This window comes from Pecten maximus, chromosome 5 (assembly GCF_902652985.1).
Source record: "Pecten maximus chromosome 5, xPecMax1.1, whole genome shotgun sequence".
Taxonomy (NCBI): Eukaryota; Metazoa; Mollusca; class Bivalvia; order Pectinida; family Pectinidae; genus Pecten; species Pecten maximus.
The window spans coordinates 28098755-28125923 of record NC_047019.1 but is presented as its reverse complement, the minus strand read 5'-3'; the positions used below and the strand labels follow the sequence as shown (position 1 = coordinate 28125923).

Below are 27169 nucleotides of genomic sequence, written 5' to 3'. Positions count from 1 at the left end.
ATATTGTTCCAACTGTCTTTCACGAGTATCTTTGTTGTCAAGGACGACCTTGATTTCATCACCAGCAGATCTCACTTGGTGTTCCAACTCCTCCATACTGTCAGCCAAGCTTCGGTTTTCTTCCTCCAAAATCTGCACCCTTGCTACTGTTTCTTTTAATGTGTTGGCAATCAGCGCTTTCTCAGATTCTATTTCTCTCAACTCAAAGTTCTTAGTATCTCTTACAGATTCGATCTCTCTCTGTAGCTGTTTCCTTACTTCTGAATCAATATCCAACTGCCTAGCCATATCCTCTAACTTAAGTTGCATATTTTCAACTTCTATGTGAGAATCGTTGCAAGCAATCTCCAGTGAAGCAATTTTCTCCTCTTTTCCCTCAAGAACGACTTTTTGCTCATCCATGCCCTTGCTTTGCTCTGAATACGCTGTTCGTAGTGAATTGATCTCCTCCTCAACTTCCTGGTTAAGCTTAAGTAGGTTGTCTTTTTGTTCAAGAACAAGAACATGGTCGTAATTGTTTTGTTCTAAATCTTTCATGAGCCCATCACATTTTGCAGACAATATCTCCAAGTCAGATTGGAGATTTTTCTTATCCTCATCAGAACTATTCTTGTTGTGCTCTAATTTTGATAGTCTGTCTTGTAGTAATGCGTTCCGTTCAATTTTGGATGCGAGTTCTATACATGCCATATCCTTCTCTTCAATGCAATTTGTCTTTTCCTGCATCAGTTTCTTCATCGCTCTTGCAGAAGTGATTTCAGATGAGTATCTAACATTTCGTAAATGCAACGTCTCTTGAACAAGAATGCAATTTTGAGTTTCCTTCTCCATCAACTCTTGTCGACATTCTTCAAGCTGTGTTGTTAACTGGGTATTTTTCAAGTTTATATCATGTAATTCAAGCACTACAGTGTCCTTCTCTGTCAATCTTTGCATCAGGCAAGACATTTCTTTCTCTTTATTCATAATTTCTCCCTCAAGTTCTACCAATCTTTTTTCCGTAATAACAGACTCTTTGAATTGTGCTTGACGCTTCTCTTCTTCTGTGTTTCTTTCTTCCTGAACTCGCGATTCAAAATCTCTCAACTGCTCTCTGATGTTAATAAATTGGTTTTGCAGTTTGTCATTTTCTCCTTCCAAAACTCTAATATGCTGATTAAATTCTTCTTTCAGATGCTGCATTTTATCTTGCAGTTCCTCCTTTTCCTTTTCTAGAATATTGGAATTACCTTGAAAATCTTCTTTTACTTCCTCAAGATTAGTTTCCAGCTCCTGGATTTTTTTGTATTTTTCGGCAACAAGATTTTTAGCCAAATCAAGATCTTTTTCCATTAATTTATTATCAGAAACAGTTTTCTTAAGTACACTCTGAAGTGCCTCATGACGATCCTGTAGTGAGCATGTTTCAGCTTGAAGAACACTTATCTGGGAATTCAATTGACTTTCTGTTTGAACTAACATCACATCTGTTTCTTTCTTCTCTCTAACGGCTTTCTCCAATTCCAATGGAAGTTCATGTAACTGTAATTTAACACTTTCTAATTGTTGAACCATGCTGTCGTTTTCTTCCTGAGCAGACCTCTGTTGGCAAGAATAATCCTTCACCAAACCATCAGAAATCTTCTTTTCTGTCTCCAATGATGCGAGTTGTTTTTGAACATCTGCTAATTGCCGGGTCAATTCATCTTTTTCTTCTTTGACAGAAGTCAGCTGAAGATTATAATCCTCAACGAAGATTTCATTATTCCTCTTTGAAGCTTCAAGTGCAGTGACATGCATCTGAACATCTGTTAATTGTTGTGACAATGCATCCCTTTCTTGTTCAACAGATTTGACATGACAACAGTTTTCCTCAAATAATGATTCCAATTTCTTTTTTTCTTTCTCCATTGCAGTTAGATTCTTTCCTTTCTTAACAAGCTGTTGTTCCATTTCCTCTAACTTTGCGATCATCAACTTGTTTGAAGCATTGACGTCAGCTATCCGTCTTTCTTTTTCAATCTGTTGATTTTTGAAAAAAATCCTTTCCTTATACAAAGAAGAATCCAAATCCTCAAACTGAGATGTAAGAATACCGATTTGAGCTAGATGATCATCCTGAATTTCTTTTAGTTTGTTGATTTGAACATTCAACTCATCATTTTCTGCCTTTGTCAATAACGTATTGGATTGCTCCTGTAGAAGTTTGTCCTGAAGACAGTTCAGTTGCTGGGAAAGATCCTCTTGGGCAGACTCAGAGTTTTTCTTTCCAGATTCAAGTGTTGCGATCCAACTTTTGAAACCGGCAAGCTGCTCTGACAAATCAAGTGTTTCCTCCTGTAGTGACTTTATTTGATCAGCAGATCCCCTTTCTAAGTTTGTGAATTGAACTTGCAATGCAGCTAAATCTTCGGAGACCTTCAATTTTTCATCTTCAATTGAAGACTTTTGAGTAAATGAATCCTCAAGCAAATTTGTAGTGTTTCTCTGTTCAGCTTTCAAAGCTAAAATTTCATTTTTAATTATTGCTAGTTCCTGAGATAATCCATCTCTTTCTCTTTCAACACAGTGTATCATATTTCTGTTCTCTTCAAGCAACAATTTCAACTGTCCATTTTCTGTCTCCATTTCATTAAGATCTTTCCTACGTTCATAAAGCTGTTGTTCAGTTTCCTCTGATTTCGTCTTCATCAGATTGTATGAAGCAACTTTATCAGTAATCTGCCTTTCTTTTTCCATCAGTTGATTCTTGAAAATTTGTCTTTCCTCATACATAGAAGAATCTATGTCCTTACAATGACATGCTAGAATGCTTATTTGAGCTAGATGATCAGCTTGAACCTCTTTTAATTTGCTGATCTCCACGCAAAGTTCTTCATTGTCTCTCCTCGCTAACATCGCATTCGATTGTTCCTGAAGAAGATTTTCCTTGAGGGAATTCAGTTGTAGGGAAAGATCCTCTTGGACCAATTCAGAATTCCTCTTTTCTGATTCCAGTGTTGCAATATTAGTATGGAATGAAGCAAGTTGTTCAGACAATCTATATGTTTCCTCTTGGAGTGTCTTTATTTTTGCAGAGGATTCCATTTCCAGCTTTGTGAATTGAAGTCGAGAGGCAGCTAGCTCTTCAGATACCTTTGTTTTCTCATCCTCAAGTGAACATTTTAGATTGAATGAATCTTCAAGCATACTCGTAGAGTTCCTCTGTTCAGCTTCAAGTGCTAGAACTTGACTTTGAACAGCTGCCAATTGCTGTGACAATGTATCTCTCTCACTCTCAACAGAGCTCTTCTCATCTTTACTGTCTCCAAGTAATGCTTTCAGCTCCTTGTTCTCAGTCTCCATTGCAGTAAGAACATTTTTACATTCAAGAACTTGTTGTTCAGTTTCCTCTAAGTTTGTCTTCATCCGATTGTAGGATGTGCCAGCATCAGTTATCTGTCTTTCTCTTTCCCTCAGTTGATTCTTGAAAGATTTCTTTTCCTCATACATAGAAGAATCCAGGTCCTCACATCGAGATGCTAGAATACCGATTTGTGTTTGCTGATCAGTCCGAACTTCCTTTAGTTTTGTAATCTCAACAATAAGTTCGTCTTTTTCTCTCCTCAACAATACCATATCAGATTGCTCCTGAACAAGATCTTCGTGCAGACATTTTAGTTGTTGGGAAAGATCCTCTTGAACCAATTCAGAATTCCCTTTTTCTGATTCCAGTGTTGCAATTTTAGTATGGAATGAAGCAAGTTGTTCAGACAATCTATATGTTTCCTCTTGGAGTGTCTTTATTTTTGCAGAGGATTCCATTTCCAGCTTTGTGAATTGAAGTCGAGAGGCAGCTAGCTCTTCAGATACCTGTGTTTTCTCATCCTCAAGTGAACATTTTAGATTGAATGAATCTTCAAGCATACTCGTAGAGTTCCTCTGTTCAGCTTCAAGTGCTAGAACTTGACTTTGAACAGCTGCCAATTGCTGTGACAATGTATCTCTCTCACTCTCAACAGAGCTCTTCTCATCTTTACTGTCTCCAAGTAATGCTTTCAGCTCCTTGTTCTCAGTCTCCATTGCAGTAAGAACATTTTTACATTCAAGAACTTGTTGTTCAGTTTCCTCTAAGTTTGTCTTCATCCGATTGTAGGATGAGCCAACATCAGTTATCTGTCTTTCTCTTTCCCTCAGTTGATTCTTGAAAGATTTCTTTTCCTCATACATAGAAGAATCCAGGTCCTCACATCGAGATGCTAGAATACCGATTTGTGTTTGCTGATCAGTCTGAAAATCCTTTAGTTTTGTAATCTCAACAATAAGTTCGTCCTTTTCTCTCCTCAACAATACCATATCAGATTGCTCCTGAACAAGATCTTCGTGCAGACATTTTAGTTGTTGGGAAAGATCCTCTTGGGCCAATTCAGAATTCCTCTTTTCTGATTCCAGTGTTGCAATATTAGTATGGAATGAAGCAAGTTGTTCAGACAATCTATATGTTTCCTCTGGAGTGTCTTTATTTGCGCAGAGGATTCCGTTTCCAGCTTGGTGAATTGAAGTCGAGAGGCAGCTAGCTCTTCAGATACCTTTGTTCTCTCATCCTCAATTGAACATTTAAGATTGAATGAATCTTCAAGCATACTCGTAGAGTTCCTCTGTTCAGCTTCAAGTGCTAGAACTTGACTTTGAACAGCTGCCAATTGCTGTGACAATGTATCTCTCTCACTCTCAACAGAGCTCTTTTCATCTCTACTTTCTCCAAGTAATGCTTTCAGCTCCCTGTTTTCCGTCTCCATTGCAGTAAGAACATTTTTACATTCAAGTACTTGTTGTTCAGTTTCCTCTAAGTTTGTCTTCATCCGATTGTAGGATGTGCCAGCATCAGTTATCTGTCTTTCTCTTTCTCTCAGTTGATTCTTGAAAGATTTCTTTTCCTCATACATAGAAGAATCCAGGTCCTCACATCGAGATGCTAGAATACCGATTTGTGTTTGCTGATCAGTCTGAACATCCTTTAGCTTTGTAATCTCAACAATAAGTTCGTCTTTTTCTCTCCTCAACAATACCATATCAGATTGCTCCTGAACAAGATCTTCGTGCAGACATTTTAGTTGTTGGGAAAGATCCTCTTGGGCCAATTCAGAATTCCTCTTTTCTGATTCCAGTGTTGCAATATTAGTATGGAATGAAGCAAGTTGTTCAGACAATCTATATGTTTCCTCTTGGAGTGTCTTTATTTGCGCAGAGGATTCCATTTCCAGCTTTGTGAATTGAAGTCGAGAGGCAGTTAGCTCTTCAGATACCTGTGTTTTCTCATCCTCAAGTGAACATTTTAGATTGAATGAATCTTCAAGCATACTCGTAGAGTTCCTCTGTTCAGCTTCAAGTGCTAGAACTTGACTTTGAACAGCTGCCAATTGCTGTGACAATGTATCTCTCTCACTCTCAACAGAGCTCTTCTCATCTTTACTGTCTCCAAGTAATGCTTTTAGCTCCTTGTTCTCAGTCTCCATTGCAGTAAGAACATTTTTACATTCAAGAACTTGTTGTTCAGTTTCCTCTAAGTTTGTCTTCATCCGATTGTAGGATGTGCCAACATCAGTTATCTGCCTTTCTCTTTCCCTCAGTTGATTCTTGAAAGATTTCTTTTCCTCATACATAGAAGAATCCAGGTCCTCACATCGAGATGCTAGAATACCGATTTGTGTTTGCTGATCAGTCCGAACTTCCTTTAGTTTTGTAATCTCAACAATAAGTTCGTCTTTTTCTCTCCTCAACAATACCATGCCAGATTGCTCCTGAACAAGATCTTCGTGCAGACATTTTAGTTGTTGGGAAAGATCCTCTTGGACCAATTCAGAATTCCTCTTTTCTGATTCCAGTGTTGCAATATTAGTATTGAATGAAGCAAGTTGTTCAGACAATCTACATGTTTCCTCCTGGAGTGTCTTTATTTGCACAGAGGATTCCATTTCCAGCTTTGTGAAGTGAAGTCGAGAGGCAGCTAGCTCTTCAGATACCTGTGTTTTCTCATCCTCAAGTGAACATTTTAGATTGAATGAATCTTCAAGCATACTCGTAGAGTTCCTCTGTTCAGCTTTAAGTGCTAGAACTTGACTTTGAACAGCTGCCAATTGCTGTGACAATGTATCTCTCTCGCTCACAACAGAGCTCTTCTCATCTTTACTGTCTCCAAGTAATGCTTTCAGCTCCTTGTTCTCAGTCTCCATTGCAGTAAGAACATTTTTACATTCAAGTACTTGTTGTTCAGTTTCCTCTAAGTTTGTCTTCATCCGATTGTAGGATGTGCCAGCATCAGTTATCTGTCTTTCTCTTTCCCTCAGTTGATTCTTGAAAGATTTCTTTTCCTCATACATAGAAGAATCCAGGTCCTCACATCGAGATGCTAGAATACCGATTTGTGTTTGCTGATCAGTCTGAACATCCTTTAGCTTTGTAATCTCAACAATAAGTTCGTCTTTTTCTCTCCTCAACAATACCATATCAGATTGCTCCTGAACAAGATCTTCGTGCAGACATTTTAGTTGTTGGGAAAGATCCTCTTGGGCCAATTCAGAATTCCTCTTTTCTGATTCCAGTGTTGCAATATTAGTATGGAATGAAGCAAGTTGTTCAGACAATCTATATGTTTCCTCTTGGAGTGTCTTTATTTGCGCAGAGGATTCCGTTTCCAGCTTGGTGAATTGAAGTCGAGAGGCAGCTAGCTCTTCAGATACCTTTGTTCTCTCATCCTCAATTGAACATTTAAGATTGAATGAATCTTCAAGCATACTCGTAGAGTTCCTCTGTTCAGCTTCAAGTGCTAGAACTTGACTTTGAACAGCTGCCAATTGCTGTGACAATGTATCTCTCTCACTCTCAACAGAGCTCTTTTCATCTCTACTTTCTCCAAGTAATGCTTTCAGCTCCCTGTTTTCCGTCTCCATTGCAGTAAGAACATTTTTACATTCAAGTACTTGTTGTTCAGTTTCCTCTAAGTTTGTCTTCATCCGATTGTAGGATGTGCCAGCATCAGTTATCTGTCTTTCTCTTTCTCTCAGTTGATTCTTGAAAGATTTCTTTTCCTCAGACACAGCAGAATCCAAGACCTCACAATGAGATGTCAGGATACTGATTTGTGCTAGTTGATCAGTTTGAGCGTCTTCCAGTTTGCTAACCTGAATACTGAGATCATCATTTTTCTTCCTTATTGACACCATATTTGATTGTTCCTGAAGAAGATTTTCCTGGAGAACATTTAGTTGTTGGAAAAGATCCCTTTGGGCCGACTCCGAGTCCTTATTTTCCAATTCTAATGTTGTCATTTCAGTTTTGTGTGCTGCTAATTGCTCCGACAATTCAAGAATTTCCTTCTGTAGTGATTTTATTTGATCAGAGGATTCCCTTTCAAGATTTGTGAATTGAACTTCCATCGCTGTTTGTTGTCGAGATAATTCTTCTTTTTCCCTCTCAATAGAACTCCTTTGCTGTAGAGAATCTTCAAGCAATATTGAAGAATTCCTCAGTTCTTCTTTTACTGCTGTGATATGGGCTTGAATGTCTGAAATTTTCTCTGACAGTTGGCCGTTTTCCGTCTGAAGATGTATAATATTAGTATCAGTTTCATGTTTGGAATCCTTGATATTTTCTACTTCTGACAACAGTGCTGATATCTTATTTGATTTATCAACTAGCTCTTGCTTCAAAGACTGTTCCTTCGACTCGTGCATGGTTAGAAGGTTTTGTTTTTCCTCGCGGTGAACTCTTGCTTGATATATTGTTTCCTGAACAACTTTCTTGGCAAAAACTTTTTCGGAATGAATGTCCTTTTCATCTTGCTCAATTTGTTCTAGTAGCATATCCATCTGTTCTGTTAGCCGAGATATACGACTTGATGTCTTAATTTCATTTTCCTTCATCATAGTAATTTCCTTCTGTTTCTCGGACGCTAAATTTTCCAGCTGGATTATTTGGTCTTGGTTCTGTTGCATAGTCTTTTGTGCCTGCCATAACTTTTCATTGGCCTTATCACAACTTTCTATCGACTGTTGTAGAGTTTCCACTACTTCCTCTTTGTCTTTTGTCATCTGGCATAATTGTGTTTTCACATTTGCTAACTCAATATTCAAATTGTTATGAGTACATGAAAGTGTTACTTGTTCCGATTCCAGATCAAGAATCTTTTGTTCATACTCTTCGCAGCTTTCTAACCTTTGCCTTAAAACATCAGCACTTTCTTCTTTCTCCTTCAATAAACGTTCCTTCTCTTTTTGTAAATTGGACAGTGCAGTTTGAAGTTTTGTCAATTCATGTGATATAGTTGAAACATCCTCCTCTAACTTTGCGTTGATGTCTTCTTTATTCTGCAACAAGTCCATTAAGGACTTTTTCTCATCATTGGCTTCTTTCAATTCCAGCGTCAACTCATCTTTCTCATTTCGCTGTTCGTTAAGCTCCTGCTCCATTTGATGATATTTGTCAGTAAGTGATGCAATATCAGCTTGCAATTTATCTGTTGTCAAGTTTAGCTCATCTCTGGCTTCCTCCAATGCTTTAATAAGTTTACTACTTTCCTCTGCATCTTTCAATAATACTGTGTTTGCTTCCTTCAAACCTTCTTGAACACTGCTGAGAGAATGTATCTGTTCTTGTTTTTCGATACAGGCTTGCTTCAATCGATCTGTGTCGGCATTAACTTCAACTAATTGTTGATGTAGAAGTGTTACCTCTTCCGTTGAACTGTGTAAATCCTTCTTGATGTTTTCTATTAGGTCTTCCTTATGTTGCACCAAACGTTCCTGATCCTGAAGTTCAGAGTTTGCATGCTCTAATGATTGAATTGTTGTTCTCAACTCTTGTTCTACTTTATTGAGGTCCTCTGTAATTTTAGTTTTTTCCTTTTCCATGCTTTCGGACAGGTCATTTTGTTTGTCAAGCTGTCCGACATAGTTTTCCTTTTCTGTTTTGGCATTGCTCAATTCACTGATAAGTTCGTCTTTTTCTTTGTTTGCTCCATCCAAAAGTGTTTCTGCTTTTGCAAGCTTTTCTGATATGCTTACAAGTTCACAGTTTACATTTTTCAGTGTTCCTGCCAAAGATTGCTTGTCTTCAGTAATGCATTCAAGATCTTTTTGAGCATCTTCCAATCTACAAGCTAAATTCTTCTGGTCTTTTTCGGCAGTTTCTAGACTAACTAGGAGGTCCTCCTTTTCTTTCCCTAGAGAAGTGGTAACATCCTCCAATTTTTTCCTCTTTTTTTGAAGACGCATTCCCATTTTTTCCAACGCTTCAGCAAGCTCCTCTTTTGCATCACTCATTGTCTTCAACTCAACTACTTTCTTCTGAACCATCTGTGAGAGATCCTCTTTTTCTGTTTTCAACAATTCCATATCAGCCAATTTTTTTTCCAGTAAGGAAATTGTTGACTTTTTATCAGTAAGTTCATTGTTCGAAATTTCCAAATCTTCTGAAGCAGTGATATTGTCAGCATTTACCTTCTCAAGTTCTTTTTGAAGTTCACAGTTCTCTTCCTTTGTCAGTCTAAATTCTTCAGAGATCCTCTGCATTTCCAACATTGTAGCGTCATTCTGATGAATTGCCTCCTCATGTTCATGCTTTGCCTTAAGACAGGCTGTCTCTGCTTGCATGTATTGCTCTGTGACTTGCTGAAACTCTGTTTTCAGCATATTGTGAGACGCAGTAAGGTTATTCAGCTCTATCTGTAGAGCGTCAAGAGATTTTTCAAGCTTAATTGATTTCTCATCAGAAGCAGCTAGTTTCTGCTGTAATCCATTTACCTCCTGTTCCATTTTAGACACCGAGACATCTTTTTCAAGATTAACTTTTTCTAGTTTAGTTTCTAAATTCTTTCTCTCAAGCGACTCGTGTGATAATACGGTATTTGATTCCTGAATTTTTGACCGCAGTGAAGTGTTTTCACAAGTTAAGGAAATAATGTTCTTCTTTGCAATTTCTTCGTCTTCAGTCAACTTCGTTAGTAATTCTTTTATTTTTTTAGACAAATTGAGGTTGTCATCTTTTAATGCTGCACAGTTTTGAGACAGGCGTTCCTTTTCTTGGCACAAATCATTCACTAGTTCAGTTGTGTGTTGCAAATTTTGAGAAACTTTGTCTTTTTCTTTCCTCATTTCGGTCAAATTAGCAGACGCATTTTCCAAATTTTGAGACAGAATCTGCCTCTCTTCAGAATTAGTTTTTGCAGTTTTCATCAATCCGTCGACTTGAAGAAGCAGTCTATCTTTTTCCTCTGAAACATCGTAACTCGTTTTCTCAACTTTTTCAAGCAGGCATTTGGTCTTGTCTAAATCTGACTTTAAAGTGTCAACAGTTTTTTTCAACTCTTCACATTCCGACTGAGACTGTGATAAGGCGGAAACTGTTGCATCTAGCTTGCTTAGAGCTTTTTCCAAGTTGTCTTGTAGATGTTCCCGCGATGACGCCAACTCTGATTCAACTTCAATCAACTTGCACTGGTATGATTCAATATCTCCTATAAGCTGAACTTCTCTTTCCTTCAACTTTGTTATTATTTTCTCGTCTTCTGAGTGATTCTCTTCAAGCATACACTTGTTCAACTCCAATGATTTTAATTTCTCTTTCAAAGCGTTGACTTCAGTTGTCACTTCATTATTCCTTTCATGTTGTATTTGTAGTTTTTCCTCCAATTCTGTGGATTTCATTATCTCCAATGACAAACTCTCTGCCACTTCCATTCCACTATTTATTTCAGATGCAAGTGATGTTTTCAACTCCTTTATCTCTTTCTCTTTTTCGTTAGAAATTGACTGCAGCTGTTCAGATGATGACCGCATCAATTCCTGTTTTTCCTGCTCCATCAACTCAATGTTTTCTTGCAGTTTTTGAATGACTGACTCATTACCTAAAATTTCATTTTTCATTGATAATGCTGTTTTCTCCATGCTTAGTTTGATATCTTCAATTTCACAAAGCAGTCGTGCTGTGTTGTCCCTTTCATTTTCTGAAGCTTCCGCTTGTCTTGATATTTGCAATACAAGATCTTCTTTTTCCCCTTTTAGCAAGAGAATTGTTTCACGGAAGTTGTTTGCCATCTCCTCTTTTTCCTCCGACATTGCTTTCATTTTTCTTTCTAAATGTTCAGAAAGTTCTTCCTTTTCGTGTTCTAGATTTTCAAATTTTTCTTTCCAGTCTTGATTAAGTTGATCTCCTTCGTTCCTGAGCATATCCAACTCGGTACTTAAATTGTTATGAATGCGGTCTCTTTCCTCATTTAGCATTTGTATTCTCCTTTCTTCCTCCTTCTCAAGTGTGACCAGACTTTCCTTGAGTGTTATCACGGTTTCATCTCTAGCTTTCAGTGTTGCCGCTGATTCAAGTACCATTTCCTCTTTCTCAATCTCAGAGTGTTTTATTTTCTCTTCAAGAGACACAATGACTTTTTCCTTCTCCGTCCGTAAAGATTCATATTCTATACTCATCTGGTCAACTGTGTTTTTGTTCTCAAGAGATTGATGTTCTTTTCCCTCTTCCAATATACGTATATTTTCTGTCAGTCTCTCAACAACTGTTTCTACTTCTTTCTCCTTTTCTTCCATCTCCGATGTATAGTGCTGAATGCTTTTCTCTCTCTCGGATTCGTACATTTGCATTTTATCCGTCATCTGAACTGAAAGGTTGTTTTTCTCACGTTCAAGTCTTGAAATATTCTCCCGGAGGTTATTCATCATTTCTTCATTTTCCCTCCTCAAGTCCTCACACTCTGCCAGATGTCTTTTTGTACTTTTCTCCTGATCGGATAAGGTGTCTCTGAAACGAATTTCAAGCTGCTCCTTCTCCTCTTTCAATGACTTAATGAGGTCTTCTTTTTCTGTTTTTAATTTTTCAAAATTCTCCAATGCCTTTTGATTACATTCTTTTTTATCTGTCAGTTCTTTTTGTAAGACCTGCAACTTAGTCTCCAGTTCTTCTACAATATCAGTCATGCGCTGAATTTCATCATTCAAACATTGCTCTGAAGACTGGCTTTCCTCTCTAAGGTGCTTGATTTCATTGGCATTTTGGATCATCTTTTCTTCATTCAGTCTTTCATTAACTGAAAGCTTCTCTTCAACCAATTCCTTCTCCTTCAATATTTGATGCAATTGATTACTGAGCTTGTCCATTTCGTTTGCTGTTTCTTGTGCTAAAGTTCTAGAATACTCGGCAGTTTCTTCAGCTGAGGTCATCAAAGTTTGGATGTGATCTTTCAGAGACTGTATTGTTTGCTCTTGGGAAGCTATCGCCGTTTGTAGCTCTTCACTGGTCTGTGCAAATGTTTCCTTTTCCTTTGTAAGACATGCAATCTGATCCGAGAACTTCTCGATAACACATTCTTTTTCCCGAAAATGATCATCCTGTTGCTGCCTCAAAGTCTGTTCATTTTCTTGCTTCAGATCTCTTTTAAGGAGAGCAGTGTGCTCCTCTTTTTCTTGTTTGAAAGTTTGTATCTGTGCATCACATTCTGATTGTGTTTTCTCAAGTTGCTTTTCTAGAATTTCTATTTCCTCCTTCAAAGACTTGACCGTGTTTGCCTTTTCTAATTTCAGTTCTTCTAATTCAACAGATAACTGATTTCTATGTTCTGTGTTCAGTGCTAAAATCTCGTCTTTGTCCTGTTTTAATTTGTCCAAATTTGATTTCACGATTTCTTTCTCTCTTGTTCTTTTTTCCACTTCAACAAAATATTTCTCCTTTTCAGTCATCAAAGCTTGGATCTTGTCAGAAAACTGAGCTGTCATTTCCTTCTTTCCTTCCTCCAAAGTAGACATCTTCTCAGAGAAAGATTCAAACATCTCATCCTTCTGCAATGTTAAAGCATGGATTTGTTCAGTCATTTCCTTGGCAATGTTTTCTTTTTCCGTCTGAAGATTTTGAATTTGATTAGACAAGTGCTGTTCCATTGCAAGTTTTTCATCAGTCTTAGCTTTTAACTGATTGTTTAACTCCTGGTTCTTTTGCTCTCCATCTAAATGCTGTTCTTCTACTGTTTTCTCCATTCTGAGAATAGTTTCACTTAGCCGACCAACATTATTCTCTAGATCCTGGATAGTCTTTTCCTTTTCAAATGCATCCTTTTGCAGAGCTGCAAATTTGGAATCAGTAGACTGAAGATTGTGGACAGACTGTTCAACTTGACTTGCTAGTATTAATATCTGATTGTCTTTTTCTATACCACGTGACATTAGATCATCTTCTGAAGTTCTTAACTGACGGATTTCCTCACCAAATGAAGTCACAATATCCATGATAAATTCTTTTTGTGTTTCTACATCAGAATCCTGGGGCGGCACATTGCAGTTTTGAATGCCAAGGTTTTGAGTCTTTCCTCTAACACAGACCAAAATATCATCTATTGCTTTAGACCGTTCCTTCAGGAGAACACCCATATCTTCTATCATTTTGGCACTTTCAACTTGTTTTTTATTTGAAACATTTATCTCCTTTTCTAGCTGGTCTCTCTTCTCGTGCAAAGCATCAACTTTTTCATCATTTGTAGATCTCAGTTGTTCCATATTTTTTACTGTATTTTCCAGTGTCGCAATTCTATCATCCCTTGTCGCTATATCACTATCCTTTTCTAATGATGAATGATTTAAAGCATTCACACTCATCCTTAGAGAGTCATTATCTGTCTCTACACTCTCAAGTTTTGATTGCAGAACATTTATTTCAGAGGAAGCTTCTGAAAACTTCTTGTTGATTGTAGACATTTCATTATCTTTCTCTAAACAAGACCTTTTTGATTCCTGTAGCAGTCCTTCTAACTCAGAAATAGTTTGTTCTGATATTTTCAACTTTTCCGACAATTCTTTCAGTTCATTTGATGTCTTTTGGGCAAGATCATCTAACTTTTCATTTGATAGCTTGTTCTCCGTTTTCAGCTCTTTTAATGCCAACTCTTTCTCTTTCAATTTCTGACTGACATTTTCCAGATTTTCTTCATGCAGTTTCACATATGATTCATGCAACAGGTGTGAATTGTTCAATTCAGAATTGGCATGCTCAAGCTGACATTCAAGGCTATAACACTTGGATGAGGCTGACTCTACGTCAGCTTCGAGGGACTTCACATGCTCATTCCATGCTGCCATGTCATTAGATTTTTCAATTTGTAAGGATTCTAATTGGACGTTCAAGTTTTTAATAGAACTGGATATAGTACACACTTCTTTCTGTCTCTCATCACAATCATGCTTTAATTGACTAACCTGGCTCGACAGATCTTCCTTCTCCTGTTGAATATGCTGTAATTTGTCCTGTAATGCATCTCGTTCTGCAACTGAAGTACGCAGTTCTTCCTCCGTTTTATGGCACATATTGGTAGATTCCTTCAGTTTAACCCTTAGCACTTCCATTTCGTCATTTTGAGATTGCAGTTTGGTTTGAAGAGTCGTATATTCCTTTGAGAGCTGTTCCAATTTTTGTTCGAAAGTCACATTTTCTTCCTCTAATTTTGAGGAACTTTCTTGATGAAGATTCAGTGTGTGTTGTAGCGAATCATTGTCCTGTGATAAGCTTTCAATAGTTTGTGAAGCACTTTTTTGAGCATTTGAATATTCACCAGAAACAGAAGCTAGACTCTCCTCCAGTTCCTTAGTTCTTTCTTTATATTTTTCTAACACACTTTCGTTTTCACTTGATAATGAATTCCTTGTTTCTAATTCAGATTTCACAGAATTCAGCTCCAATGTACTTTCTCGTATCCGAGTTTCAGCATGGGAAATTTCTTCCAGAAGACTTTGCATCCGTTCCTCTTTCTGCTGATTGAGGTTTTGTAATTCACTTTTACTATCCTCCACATTGGAAGTCAGAAGTTGTAGTGTCCTATCCTTTTCTTGACATACAATCACAGATTCTTCTAAACTACGTTCTAGAGAAGCATTTCGACTAGTAAACTCTGCCACAGAAGTCGTAGCATGAAGTAAATCTCCTTTAAGAGTTTCTACATCTTTTTTCAAAGATTCACACTTTTCATCACTTTCTGAAAGACCATTTTTCAAAATCTCAATTTCACTAGTTAAGTTTGACAACTGCTCTTGCAATTTGTCTTTCTCACTTTCTCCATTACGAATTGTCTCTCTGAGATTGTTGGCTTCAGATTCAATATGCTGACATGCAGCTTCTTTTTGACAAAGTTTGGATGAAAGATTTTCTAATTCATTTGAAAACGACTGACTCCTCTCCACTAAAATCCTTTGTTTTTCTTCTAAATCTGATTCTAATTGAGCACGTATTTCATTTTCATGATTCAATTGTTCAGAAAATTCTTCAGACTTTTCCTCTAACATTTGCGACTGTTTTGATATTTGAGAATCTAAATCACTTATCTTTTCATCCTTTTCAGCAGCAGAAATTTTAAGATCTGTCAATTCACTATGGAGCTTTTCTATACTGTCCTCTAACTGGCTTCTTATCTCCTTATTGGAATTCACTTCCGCTTCCAACTTGGTAGAATATTCCTGGGCCATGGAGTCTATTGCAGCAACTTGCTGCTCAAGTGTTTGCACCTGTTCCGTTCTAGCATCCAGGTCAGCTGTCAGTGAGGCTACTGTGAGTTTCAATGATCCAGCATCGCCCATGGACTGTTGCAGATTTTCTTTGACTGATTGCTGTTGCTGCTCAACAATGACAGCCTCCTGTTGCAGGCGTTGTAGCTGTGTTTCTGCTTCTTCCTAAAAAAATGAACATAATTATTCTAAATTAATAAATTCAAACATAGACAGATTGGACACAGTCCAAAGATATAATTTATAAATTGTTAATGTTTCATACAAACTCAGTACTTCAATTGCAGCCTTATCTCTTTCTTAGATACCATTTTCATCTATATTTACTTGTAGTGTGTCTAAGGTTTAAAATACAATTTGCCAATAGACTAGTAATGACAATACATGAATGGAAAAAAAAAATGTTGAATCTATATGTAAACTAACTTCATTGATGTTGGAGTCATGAGAAAACCAACCAAAAATATCTTCAACAATATAAAAACATGGTTTATAAAAGTAAATGTTAATTGAACATGAAACTACTTTTACCCTGGCATGGAAAGTTTTTAAAAATAACTAGATATGGTGAATAGCAATTTATTTAGTGATAACATGACAATTTGGCAAATTACAGTTCCCTACCGAATGTGAACTTATATGGCAAGAATGCACAGGTGATGAATTTGTTATAAACAAGGATGAATTCCAGTTGTAGAAGTGAAGGAGATAAAACCCAGGCAAAATTTTTCTTTGATGTGGGTCAAAGGTCAGAATGTAGGTCAGAGTGACCTATTTATGATACAGGACACTTTGCCTCACCAAAGTAAAACCATGCCCCAAGTATGGAGTTCAAGCAATGTAGGAGACAGAGCCCAAACAAAATAATGTGCATAAGAAAAGAAGGACAGATGGATGGACGGACACAAGTCTTTACCCCCCCCCCCTTGCATGGCTCCAAGTGGGGGACTATTCAGGATTGTTTAGGTAGACAATGGGACTGGGACATGAATAACGGGTGATTTGAACAGTCCACCACCTGATGAGGGTTAACTTATTCTAAATTTCATTAGTTTCCCTGGATTATATTTGATCTAATATGACCCTTTGCCCCAGATAGGAAGACTCATGGTCTTCGGTACAGATTTAGCTGTCAGAAAAAGCTACAGGCCAAATGCTATTTGCTTCTACTTCAATATGTTTTTTTTAAGAAGTTGTTTTTAAAAGTTCAAACACATATGATTTCTGTAAACCCCAAAACAAATTTGATCCCCGTGGCCTTGAGCAAGCTTATTTGAACCCAATCAAAACCAACTACATAGAAAACAAATATCATTACCATTTTAAAGAATAATGGTGGTGTAATCTCGGATACCAAGTGAGTTAATAGCTAACTGTATATATACAGTATAACATTGCAAGATTCAGAAATAGACATTCTGTTATAAGTACCTTTTTCTGTGTCTCTGTCTTCAGATATTCCTGGTTTCTTTGAAGTTGTTCTTCCAGTGCTGCTAGTTTTTCTGTCCAGTCTAACTCTTTCTGATGTCCAGTCTGCTGGGCAGTCTGTAGTTCAGTAGTCAAGTGCTGGATCATCTGGTCAAGCTGATCAGCTTTGCTCTCTGCTTCTGAACAAAGGGCTCGCAGGTTGTTTATTTCCTCCTTCAACTGTTTGTTTGTTCCTCTTTCGACTTCCAGGGCATGTTCCAATTCAGAAATCTGTTAAAGAAACCAAATATATATGTAGTTCAATTTCCAAAATACGACAAAACTTCAAAACTAAATTTTTAATTACTGGTTTGCTTCATATATTTTTATGAATCTGGAATAAGAAACTCGGGAACTAACAAAATATCTTTATTAGTAGAATGTTCAAAATTTACCTAAGGAAGATGACAGTACGAGATTTTCAGATAACTAAAACCTATTAAACTTTTCATACAGCTGGGAAGACCAAAAAAAACCTAGTAGGAAATGAACAAGGCTCATACTTGAACAGATGGACCCAGTTCCACATATACTAGAGCAAAAAGCACAATTGATATCCAGAATGATTTCAGTATCAAAATTGAGCCAAGGGACACAACCCTGTACATACCCTGTCATAAGACAATATTGTAGTACATGAATGAATACTTTAAAGAAGTAACTGCAAACAAAGATGGACACTGCACACCTTGGCACACACTTAAGACATTCATTTAAGACTTTGATTGTGTGTCAGACAAGGCTAGCATTTCTTGTCATACTTGAATGTTTCGATTAAGTAATATATATCTACTTATGTAATATTTCTTCATGTTTTGTTTGTTAATGGAAAAAGACAAAATGATAATCACATATCTATAAAACGTTGTTCCAAAAAACAAAGGGGGAAAATTCCACTTTCCCTTTTTGTGCACTTTGATGCAATTCTTTGCATTTTTGGGTATGAATTGTTTATCATTACCATGTAGAAAATCTACTACATAATGAGGCATGGATGGGAGCTGATCAGTAAATATCTGTCTGTCTACCATTCCATTGATGTAGCAAATTGACTACATCGTGAGGCCTTGATAAGAGCTAAGCAGAAACAATCAAAGTTTTATTATAGTGGTAACTTAATCATCTATGCATACATGTATATGCATAATCATCGATGTATACATGTATATGCATAATCATCTACAGTATGTATACATGTATATGCATAAACATCTATGTATACATGTATATGCATAATCATCTATGTATACATGTATATGCATAATCATCTATGTATACATGTACATGCATAATCATCTATGTATACATGTACATGCATAAACATCTATGTACTCATGTATATGCATAAACATCTATGTATACATGTATATGCATAAACATGTATACATGTATATGCATAATCATCTATGTATACATGTATATGCATAATCATCTATGTATGTACATGCATAATCATCTATGTATACATGTACATGCATAATCATCTATGTATACATGTACATGCATAAACATCTATGTATTCATGTATATGCATAAACATATATCTATACATGTATATGCATAATCATCTATGTATACATGTATATGCATAAACATCTATGCATACGTATATGCAGGTACGTGTATATGAACACCATCTCAACCTTAAGTAGCTCTTAAGAGAATAGATTATCCTGCAGAATGCATATTTGTGAGTTATTACCACTGCATATAACTACAAATCATGTATAAGATAATGCAGTTGTTTTGTAATCAACAAAAATACAAAATGTATCAGTATTTAAAATAAGAATTAATGATAATCAAATATTTATGATTATGGGAAATTGTGCATTGGACAGGTTTGACATTTTTCTGTGACATCTCAAGACATCATGAGTGCAGAAGGATTTAAAAGAATTGGTTCTTATCATAGTTCCCTCCACAGAAATAGTATTAATGTGATTCAGATATTCAGTTCCCTCTGAAGAACTACTATCAATGTGATTCCGATATCAGTTCCCTCTGAGGAACTACTATCAATGTGATTCAAATATCAGTTCCCTCTGGAGAACTAGTATCAATGTGATTCCGATATCAGTTCCCTCTGGAGAACTAGTATCAATGTGATTCCCTTTATTAGCTCACTCCATAGAACTAGTATCAATGTGATTCCCTTTATTAGCTCACTCCATAGAACTAGTATCAATGTGATTCCCATTATTAGCTCACTCCATAGAACTAGTATCAATGTGATTCCCATTATAGTTCAATGCATATAACTACTATCAATGTGATTCCCATTATAGTTCAATGCATATAACTACTATCAATGTGATTCCCATTATAGTTCAATGCATATAACTACTATCAATGTGATTCCCTTTATTAGCTCACTCCATAGAACTAGTATCAATGTGATTCCGATATCACTTCCCTCTGGAGAACTAGTATCAATGTGATTCCCTTTATTAGCTCAATCCATAGAACTACTATCAATGTGATTCCCATTTAAGTTCAATACATAGAACTACTATCAATTTGATTCCCATTATTAAGCACATTGGTATGACTGAAGCTGTACAACGGAGGGCAGCCAAGCAGTCACCTGGATTTAGGGACATGTCCTATTCCGATAGAAAAGGCTCAAATTACCTACACTCACTTTCAGACGAATGAGGGGCGATATGATAGAAGTCTACAAATTGACTAGCAATATCAGCGATATCTAAGCTACGGACTTTCTCAAGCTCTGTAGCGACAAGGTTCAAAGACACGGAACAAGAGGACATGATAAAAAGTTATATCCGCACCATTCTCGGCTAGATATAAGGAAACACTTTTTTGGTCTGCGCATTGATAGAATATGGAACGATCTCCCAGAACATGTTGTTCTAGCACCAACAGTAAATTCTTTCAAAAACAGACTAGACAATCATTGGGAAAAGCAAACATTTATATAACTGTAATTGTGAAATTATATAGGAATTGGAACTTTTATCACAATTTATGGATTTTATTTATTGTAATAATCATATTTTGGAGTCCGGTATAGATCGAGGATCAAAAGGTCCTGCACTGGTAATAAAATTTATCTTATCTTATCTTATTATAGTTCAATCCATAGAACTACTACCAATGTGATTCCCATTATAGTTCAATCCATAGAACTACTATCAATGTGATTCCCATTATAGTTCAATCCATAGTACTACCAATGTGATTCCCATTATAGTTCAATCCATAGTACTACCAATGTGATTCCCATTATAGTTCAATCCATAGAACTACTAACAATGTGATTCCCATAATAGTTCAATCCATAGTACTACCAATGTGATTCCCATTATAGTTCAATCCATAGTACTACCAATGTGATTCCCATAAAAGTTCAATCCATAGTACTATCAATGTGATTCCCATTATAGTTCAATCCATAGTACTACCAATATGATTCCCATAATAGTTCAATCCATAGTACTACCAATGTGATTCCCATTATAGTTCAATCCATAGTACTACCAATGTGATTCCCATTATAGTTCAATCCATAGTACTACCAATGTGATTCCCATTATAGTTCAATCCATAGAACTACTATCAATGTGATACTAGACCCAAGCAAGCTGGACCTAGTGAATGTGTTTAAGTATTTAATACATCTAGAAGATGAATACCTGTTGTGATGTTGTCTGCAGATCTTTATTCACCAAGCTGATGTTCTCCTTCTCCTCCTTAACAGTAGACAACTGATGGGAGAGTTCTGATATCTCTGTCCTCAGGCCTTCAACCACGGATCTGGTTTCTTGTAGCTCTTTCTCCATTGTCCCTAAAGTAAGTATATGCATAAGAACAAAACTGAAATACTTCTAATTACCTAAATTGAATTTCCTTTACACAATAAAATTAATAGTTCTATAACAACATACTTCAGAATACTGAAAAGTATAAATATCTTTATATGTATGTCTGTGATATAAATAATGACTTGTATATGTGATATATTTATTGTATGTATAAAGTGCCAGTCTGCTGTTTTAGTATCTAGATTATCCAAATGTTATAATCATAGGATAAGATTTAGTAATAGAATACCTTTCTCATCTTCAAGCTCTGCTATCTTATTCTTCAGAGAATCCAGTTCTGATGACAAGTCCCCACTCTGAGATAAACAAAATAAAAATATGAATGCACAAAAAGCAGAAAAAAATATAGATTAATATAATCAATACATGTTTACATTTTATCACAAACTCATATTTAGAATATAATTAAACAAAAAGATTCTTTTTTGTCTTTTTTTAACAATGATCTTGGAACTTTTCTACAATAATTGAGTACATATCTAATACATCTATTTTCATTACTGCAATGTTTTCCTAATAGAATGCAGACTAATTCTACCCTTCATTTTTTCATATCATTCAATTAAAACTACAGTAGTTAGTAATGTTTTGTTCATGGCTGCCAATATATTGATGTATATTGATGCATTGTAACAGTGATAACACCCAGTGACATGATTGGGGGTGGCAACATCTTTATATGAAAGATGTTTGAAACATTTTTATCTATCGTAACAAATATGACTCAAAACATAAATGAATAAGTCTTTAGCCAATTTAAAATGTTAGAAATAGAGTGAATTGTTGGCTATTTATCCTGTATACCTTTTTCAGCTGTGTTAGCTCTTTCTCCAACGCCTTGACTTTGGCAGTGAGTTTAGCCTTGTCCTTGAGACCCTTGGTATCTGCCTTAGCTCCACCTCCTTCTGTTGACTTCCTCATCTCCTTCAGTTCCACCTCCTTATCAGCTAATTCCTTCTCTTTCTCTGCTAACAGACCTTTTGTCTCATCAAGCAGAGTCTGTGATGACATTAACTCAGATAATTCTCGTTCCTTCTCCTGTAAGCTCTGTCTAAGCTCCTTGACAAGCACCGCGTTGGATTCTGCCACAGGATCTACCAGTGGTTCAATAGGTGGCACGTCAGTCTGTGATACAGCCCCGCCAGGCCTTATAGAATGTTGGTAGCGGTTCTGCAGGGCATTATATTGAGACACAGCCTGAGTGTAAGCCGACTGATACTGAGACAAGTGACTTTGCATTGTCTGCATATTCATTTCCTTTTCTGTCTTTTCCATCTCGTGTTTCTCAAGCAAGTCTCGAAATTTTTCATCCATTTTTTTCTTTTCTTCTCTCCATTGTACCTCCATGTCCAAGTTTTCAGCCTGCGCTAACATTAACTGTTCTGAAGTCACCTGTAACTTTTCCCTGAAGCTTTTTTGGATATCGTAGCTCTCAGCAATGTGTTTATCTTTTTCACTTATTTCTTGTTGCAGTGTTTCTATCACCTTGATTTTCCCATCAAGGACAGAGTTGGTATCTTTTAACTTCTGTTCCAGCATTTGAAGTACATGATCTTGAATGTTCACTTCATCCCTAGCCATAATTCGTTGCACATCCTTTTCATGTTTTGTTATCAACTCCCTCAGATCATTTTCTCTGGTTAGAATTTCCTCATCCTTCTTAGATGCATCTGCTCTTAATTTCTTTATCTCTGCTTCCCTCTCTTGGACTGTTTCCTCAAAATATTTTTGTGACTCCTGCAGGCGAAGATTGAATTTGTCTGACTCCTGTTTTAAGTTGTGATCAGTTTTGCTGACCTGCTCCTTATAGTGGGCGAGATTCTCTTCACTGTCCTCAACCTTAGCCGAAAGTTTAGCGATCAGGAGAGCCTGACTAGTAGCTCGTTGTTCCGTCTCCTCAATTGTCATCTGTAAGATCTGAAAACAGTCAATAATAAAATATTCCCATGAAAATGCAAAATAATTGACAGGGATCAACGTTCCTTACCTGAAGACATTTTTATTTGAGACAGCTGTTACTGTTTCAAAATATTTTTTGTGTTGATAAATATAATTAATATCTAAATGTACCAAAATTTAATGTGTATTTAAATCCACTTGTTATCTCATCTCATATATGTTTACAACTTATAATGTACCTGCTTGATTTGTCAGGTTATATATAGTCAATGAACATCATCTATAAACATTTCACCACTCGTTTTCATTATTTTCAAACCTTGAATCAATATCATCACTATTAGACCTCACAAGAACATTTGTGCCTAAAATTGGAACAATAACACACTACCTGAATTAACAGTAAGACCACTGAAGAAAAACAAAACTTAACCAACTGTTGATTGACAGATGACCGTGAACAAGCAAATAGACAACCAGATAGACAGATGTAGAGAGTATTGAATACCAAAATACATCTGTTAAAATTCAACTGTATAAAGCAGTCAACAACACTGTCAAGTGATATTAAATAATGCATTATTTTCTTGAAGATAAGAATATGCCACCATCATACTGTTTACCTTCACAACTTTATCCCTTCCTCGGATGACCTCATCCTTTTCCGACACAAATTCTTGGATATCCATCACTTTCTGTTCTTGCTCCAAGATCTTGTTGTTAAGGTCCAGGATCTTCCTGTCTTTGTAGACAATCTGAGCATACATCTGTTGGATCTGATTCAACAATAATGTAGGTAAAATCATGATTATATAGGATAACTGTCAGTGTTTGCACTAGGTATTCTATAAATGAGTCCTTTTCTGACAAGATGGGGTCCTTAAGCGTCTGTCAAGTTTGAATAGTTTTCCAGAAAATAAGCAGGGTCCTTTTTCAAATTTCAAAAGGTTATAGCGATAGATTCAACACTAACTCTAAATGTTATCCACATCATAAAATTATAAATTGAAATGCAATGTTAACAATACCCAAGATCAGGAATATATTGTTAAGTAAAGGGGTTTCAAAACTTTGTGAATATTACAGAAAGATCTGCCATATATCTATTTGAAGATTCTGTGGCAATCCTTCTCCTGTAAGAAACCTGTCCTACCTCTGAGCTTGCATCGTCTCCTGAAGTTGTTGCTTGACCAGCCATCTTGGAACATTCCTCCAACTGTTCTGTCAATCTCTGTATCATCTGATCCCGTTCATGTATCAGGTGAACTTTGGACTCCAGTTGTTGATCGCGAAATGTTATGATCTCTTCTTTCTCTACTATTGCCTTGTCTCGTTCTTCCAGCTTCTTTGTCAACATCAACATCTTAGCTCTGTGGACTTTGTCACTTGAATCCGACTCAGATTTACCGCCACCATCCTAGCATGAAAAGAACAGAATCAATATCAATAGACAAAATATGCTGGCCCATTGTTTGAAAGTCTTACATAGACAAAGAAAAAATGGTCCATAAGAATATTTAAAACTGTGGTAAATGGCCCATACCTAAACTCTGCCTTCCAAACTGCTGGCATATTTTCTGGGTTTACAGCCCAATGAACAGCCAGTCATTTTGAACTGAGGTGTTGTAGTATAGTATGTGGTGGCTACATCACTGAACAACTAATGGGAGGCCTAGCGTGCCATAGGCTATCCTGAGCAATGAGGGTAAAGTGGTTTGATCCAGGACAAAGCCATCACAGGAACGTTTTTGTTACATATGGAAAATTTGGTGTAAAAAAATGTTGACGCTGTTATGTAAAATAAACCAATTTAGAAAGTATTTTTAAAACAGTATGACGGAAAACGTTCTAATTTGAAATAGTCTAAGAATTTTTATATCAACAAAAAATTCCAATATCCAATGAAATATTATATGTACAGTCCAACCCACTTAATACAAACTCTGATAATACAAAAACTCGCTTTATACAAATGAAAATCAAATCCCCTGCAAACCGTGTGCAATATATATACGCTTATATTGCTTACCCACTTAATACGAATCGGTTACGACGGAAACCCGGATAGTACACAGATATGCCAGGGTCCCTTGACCGCTGTTTGTGTTGTTTTAAACTCACATAATACGAAGTGTCAAAGTCAGAGTCAGCCAAGTGTGGCACAGGTAAGTTTTCATGACCTAGCTTTGTCTCGGCCAACCCATGCGCTCTATAGAAAGTGTATACAACTGTAGGACCAGGATGACAACATCCCGTAATCAGAATTACGACTTCTCTTGCCTAAGTTATTACGGCTGAGGAATACCTTGATATTAGCTCGAGATTACTGAGGAATAGAGCTCCCCGAGAGCGATGATGATGGTAATGACCCGGAAACACATGCGTTACAGATAACGAGGCCCGCGAATGTCTTGACAACTTGAAATCATTCGTTCAAAATCAAAATGACGTTCAAGATTGTGTTTTCAAAAATCTCTTATACCTGGATATATTTGTAAGTAAGGTCAGCTCGTAAAGAGTCAAACAAACATTGGTCAGTGATTATTTAGCAGCTGCAAAACGTGATTAGCGCAATCGTGATATGACATTATGTAGCCGTTGTAGGCCCATTAACCAAAGACTGAACGCCACGCACTTACAATGTACACTGTATTACACATTATCTTTTTTATATTAAATAATTAAATTAACATCCGATTTGTTTATTTTTAGTGAGAAATGTGTAACATGAAACGTGTTTAAACAAACATGTACGAAGTGTACATGTGCTGTGCGTGCATACATGGTGTGGCACATTGGAATACGACCCCACATAATACGAAACCCGTCTAGTACGAAAACATTTGAGGGGTCCCCAGAAATTTGTCATAACCGGGTTGGACTGTAGTTGCTATACCTATATACAACTTGTAAAAACCTGTCCTTGTATGGCCCAGGTCAGGACTTTAAACCCTAATCAACAAACAATTTGCAAATTCTTAGTTTCTATGTGCAGTAAATCTAGTTACTAACTTCAAAAGTTGTGTTGAAACCATCAAAAATCGGAAATTCATTCATCTCATTCATGAAAACGAATGTACCTTAGTTTCTGCGGCTGCTTCCGATGAGGACTTCTTTGAAGACCCAGCTTTAGCTTCCTTAGCTACCCGAGCCTTTGCCTGTAGCTTTAACTTTGAAAATTTGGCATTTGTCTCCTGTACATAAAATAAAATCACACAGCAAAACATCAGAGTCATTTTTGTTGGCATATCACAATTTGACATATACGTAAAACATTCCACCAAAAGCTATCAGGTTATAGGTAGAATTAGAAAATCTCAATTGTTCACAAAGTTTATGATAGTCTCGTCACTTTAACAAATAAACAAAACAGAAGTAAATTAGGTTGTGGAAAACAAAAAGACATTGTTTCATGTGATAGCGCTGCAGTTTTGTATGGCAACAAAAAAGAGGGGCATTTGAAAAAAATTATGACTGTATGGAAATTAACTGTTCTACGGAACAATTTGAAATTAATAAAGACGAAGTGAAATACAGGCTTATAGAGAATGACCAAATGTCTTTCACTGGTATACTGGCATACTTTTTTCCAATAAAAGTAAGTTAAATAACTAAGGTCTGGTTTATTTCAAAAGAACATTATTTTTTTCCCAAACAATGTGGAAGACTGCATCTTTTGCATTGCTTGTGTAGTTTTTTTTATTTATGTAGTTATTTTTTCAAATTAAGTCAAGACAGACTGAAAACAACTTTTATTTAGTACAGTATATTATTTTTATATTTTTTTGTATATTAGTTTAAACTTGCTTGTTCATGTGATATTATATAAATTATCTCTTGTTTAAGTATGTATCTCGATACCAAATATTGTATAATGAGATTTCTGACTATGCTCAGTTGTACAGTACTCATTGTCTTTAGAATATAAGTTAAAAATGAAAATCACATTTAAAATTTTGATCACATAATTAATGAGAGTTAATTAATTATATAAGCTCATAGTATTCAGCAGGGCAATTCTTTACAGAAGCTTTATTAGGTCAGTGTAAGCATTGACATTTAACCTACTTGTAGCTCCTTGTCTTTGGTGAGAAGGGCCTCCTCTCGTTCCCTGATCATAACCTTCAGCTGATCAATCATCACCTGCTGCTGTTCATACTGCATACTGAGGTCACTGTCCGCCATTGTACTTGTCTGGTGTGTTAGCGTGAAGATACAAATATGGCTATAGCTAACACACAATTATGTGGTTAGTTCAATCCTGACTGTGCATTTCAGCTTTTGAAAAACTAAGATCCCATGTTTATGCCTTCACAGGACCCTGTAATATATAAATGTATAAATATAAACATTTTGCTATGGAACTACAAATTTTAATCATTTTACACTGAAAATAAAGCTAATGATATTTTTCTACCTATGAAAAATATGTAACTATTTAAAAAATAATTC

General features: G+C 36.3%; 1 protein-coding gene across 1 annotated transcript in view; it reads right to left on the bottom strand.

The window, feature by feature from the left end:
- LOC117327723 (centromere-associated protein E-like) overlaps positions 1-27169 on the bottom strand; it is a 45553-nt gene that overhangs the window by 15358 nt on the left and 3026 nt on the right. The window contains exons 2-10 of the mRNA XM_033884850.1: positions 26786-27038; positions 25798-25911; positions 23871-24134; positions 23341-23493; positions 21623-22735; positions 21048-21114; positions 20630-20781; positions 16938-17204; positions 14208-15671 (exon numbers count right to left, since the gene is read on the bottom strand). Of these exons, the coding sequence (XP_033740741.1) occupies positions 14208-15671; positions 16938-17204; positions 20630-20781; positions 21048-21114; positions 21623-22735; positions 23341-23493; positions 23871-24134; positions 25798-25911; positions 26786-26902 (3711 nt within the window). The 5' untranslated portion in view covers positions 26903-27038. The remainder of the gene's footprint in view (positions 1-14207; positions 15672-16937; positions 17205-20629; positions 20782-21047; positions 21115-21622; positions 22736-23340; positions 23494-23870; positions 24135-25797; positions 25912-26785; positions 27039-27169) is intronic.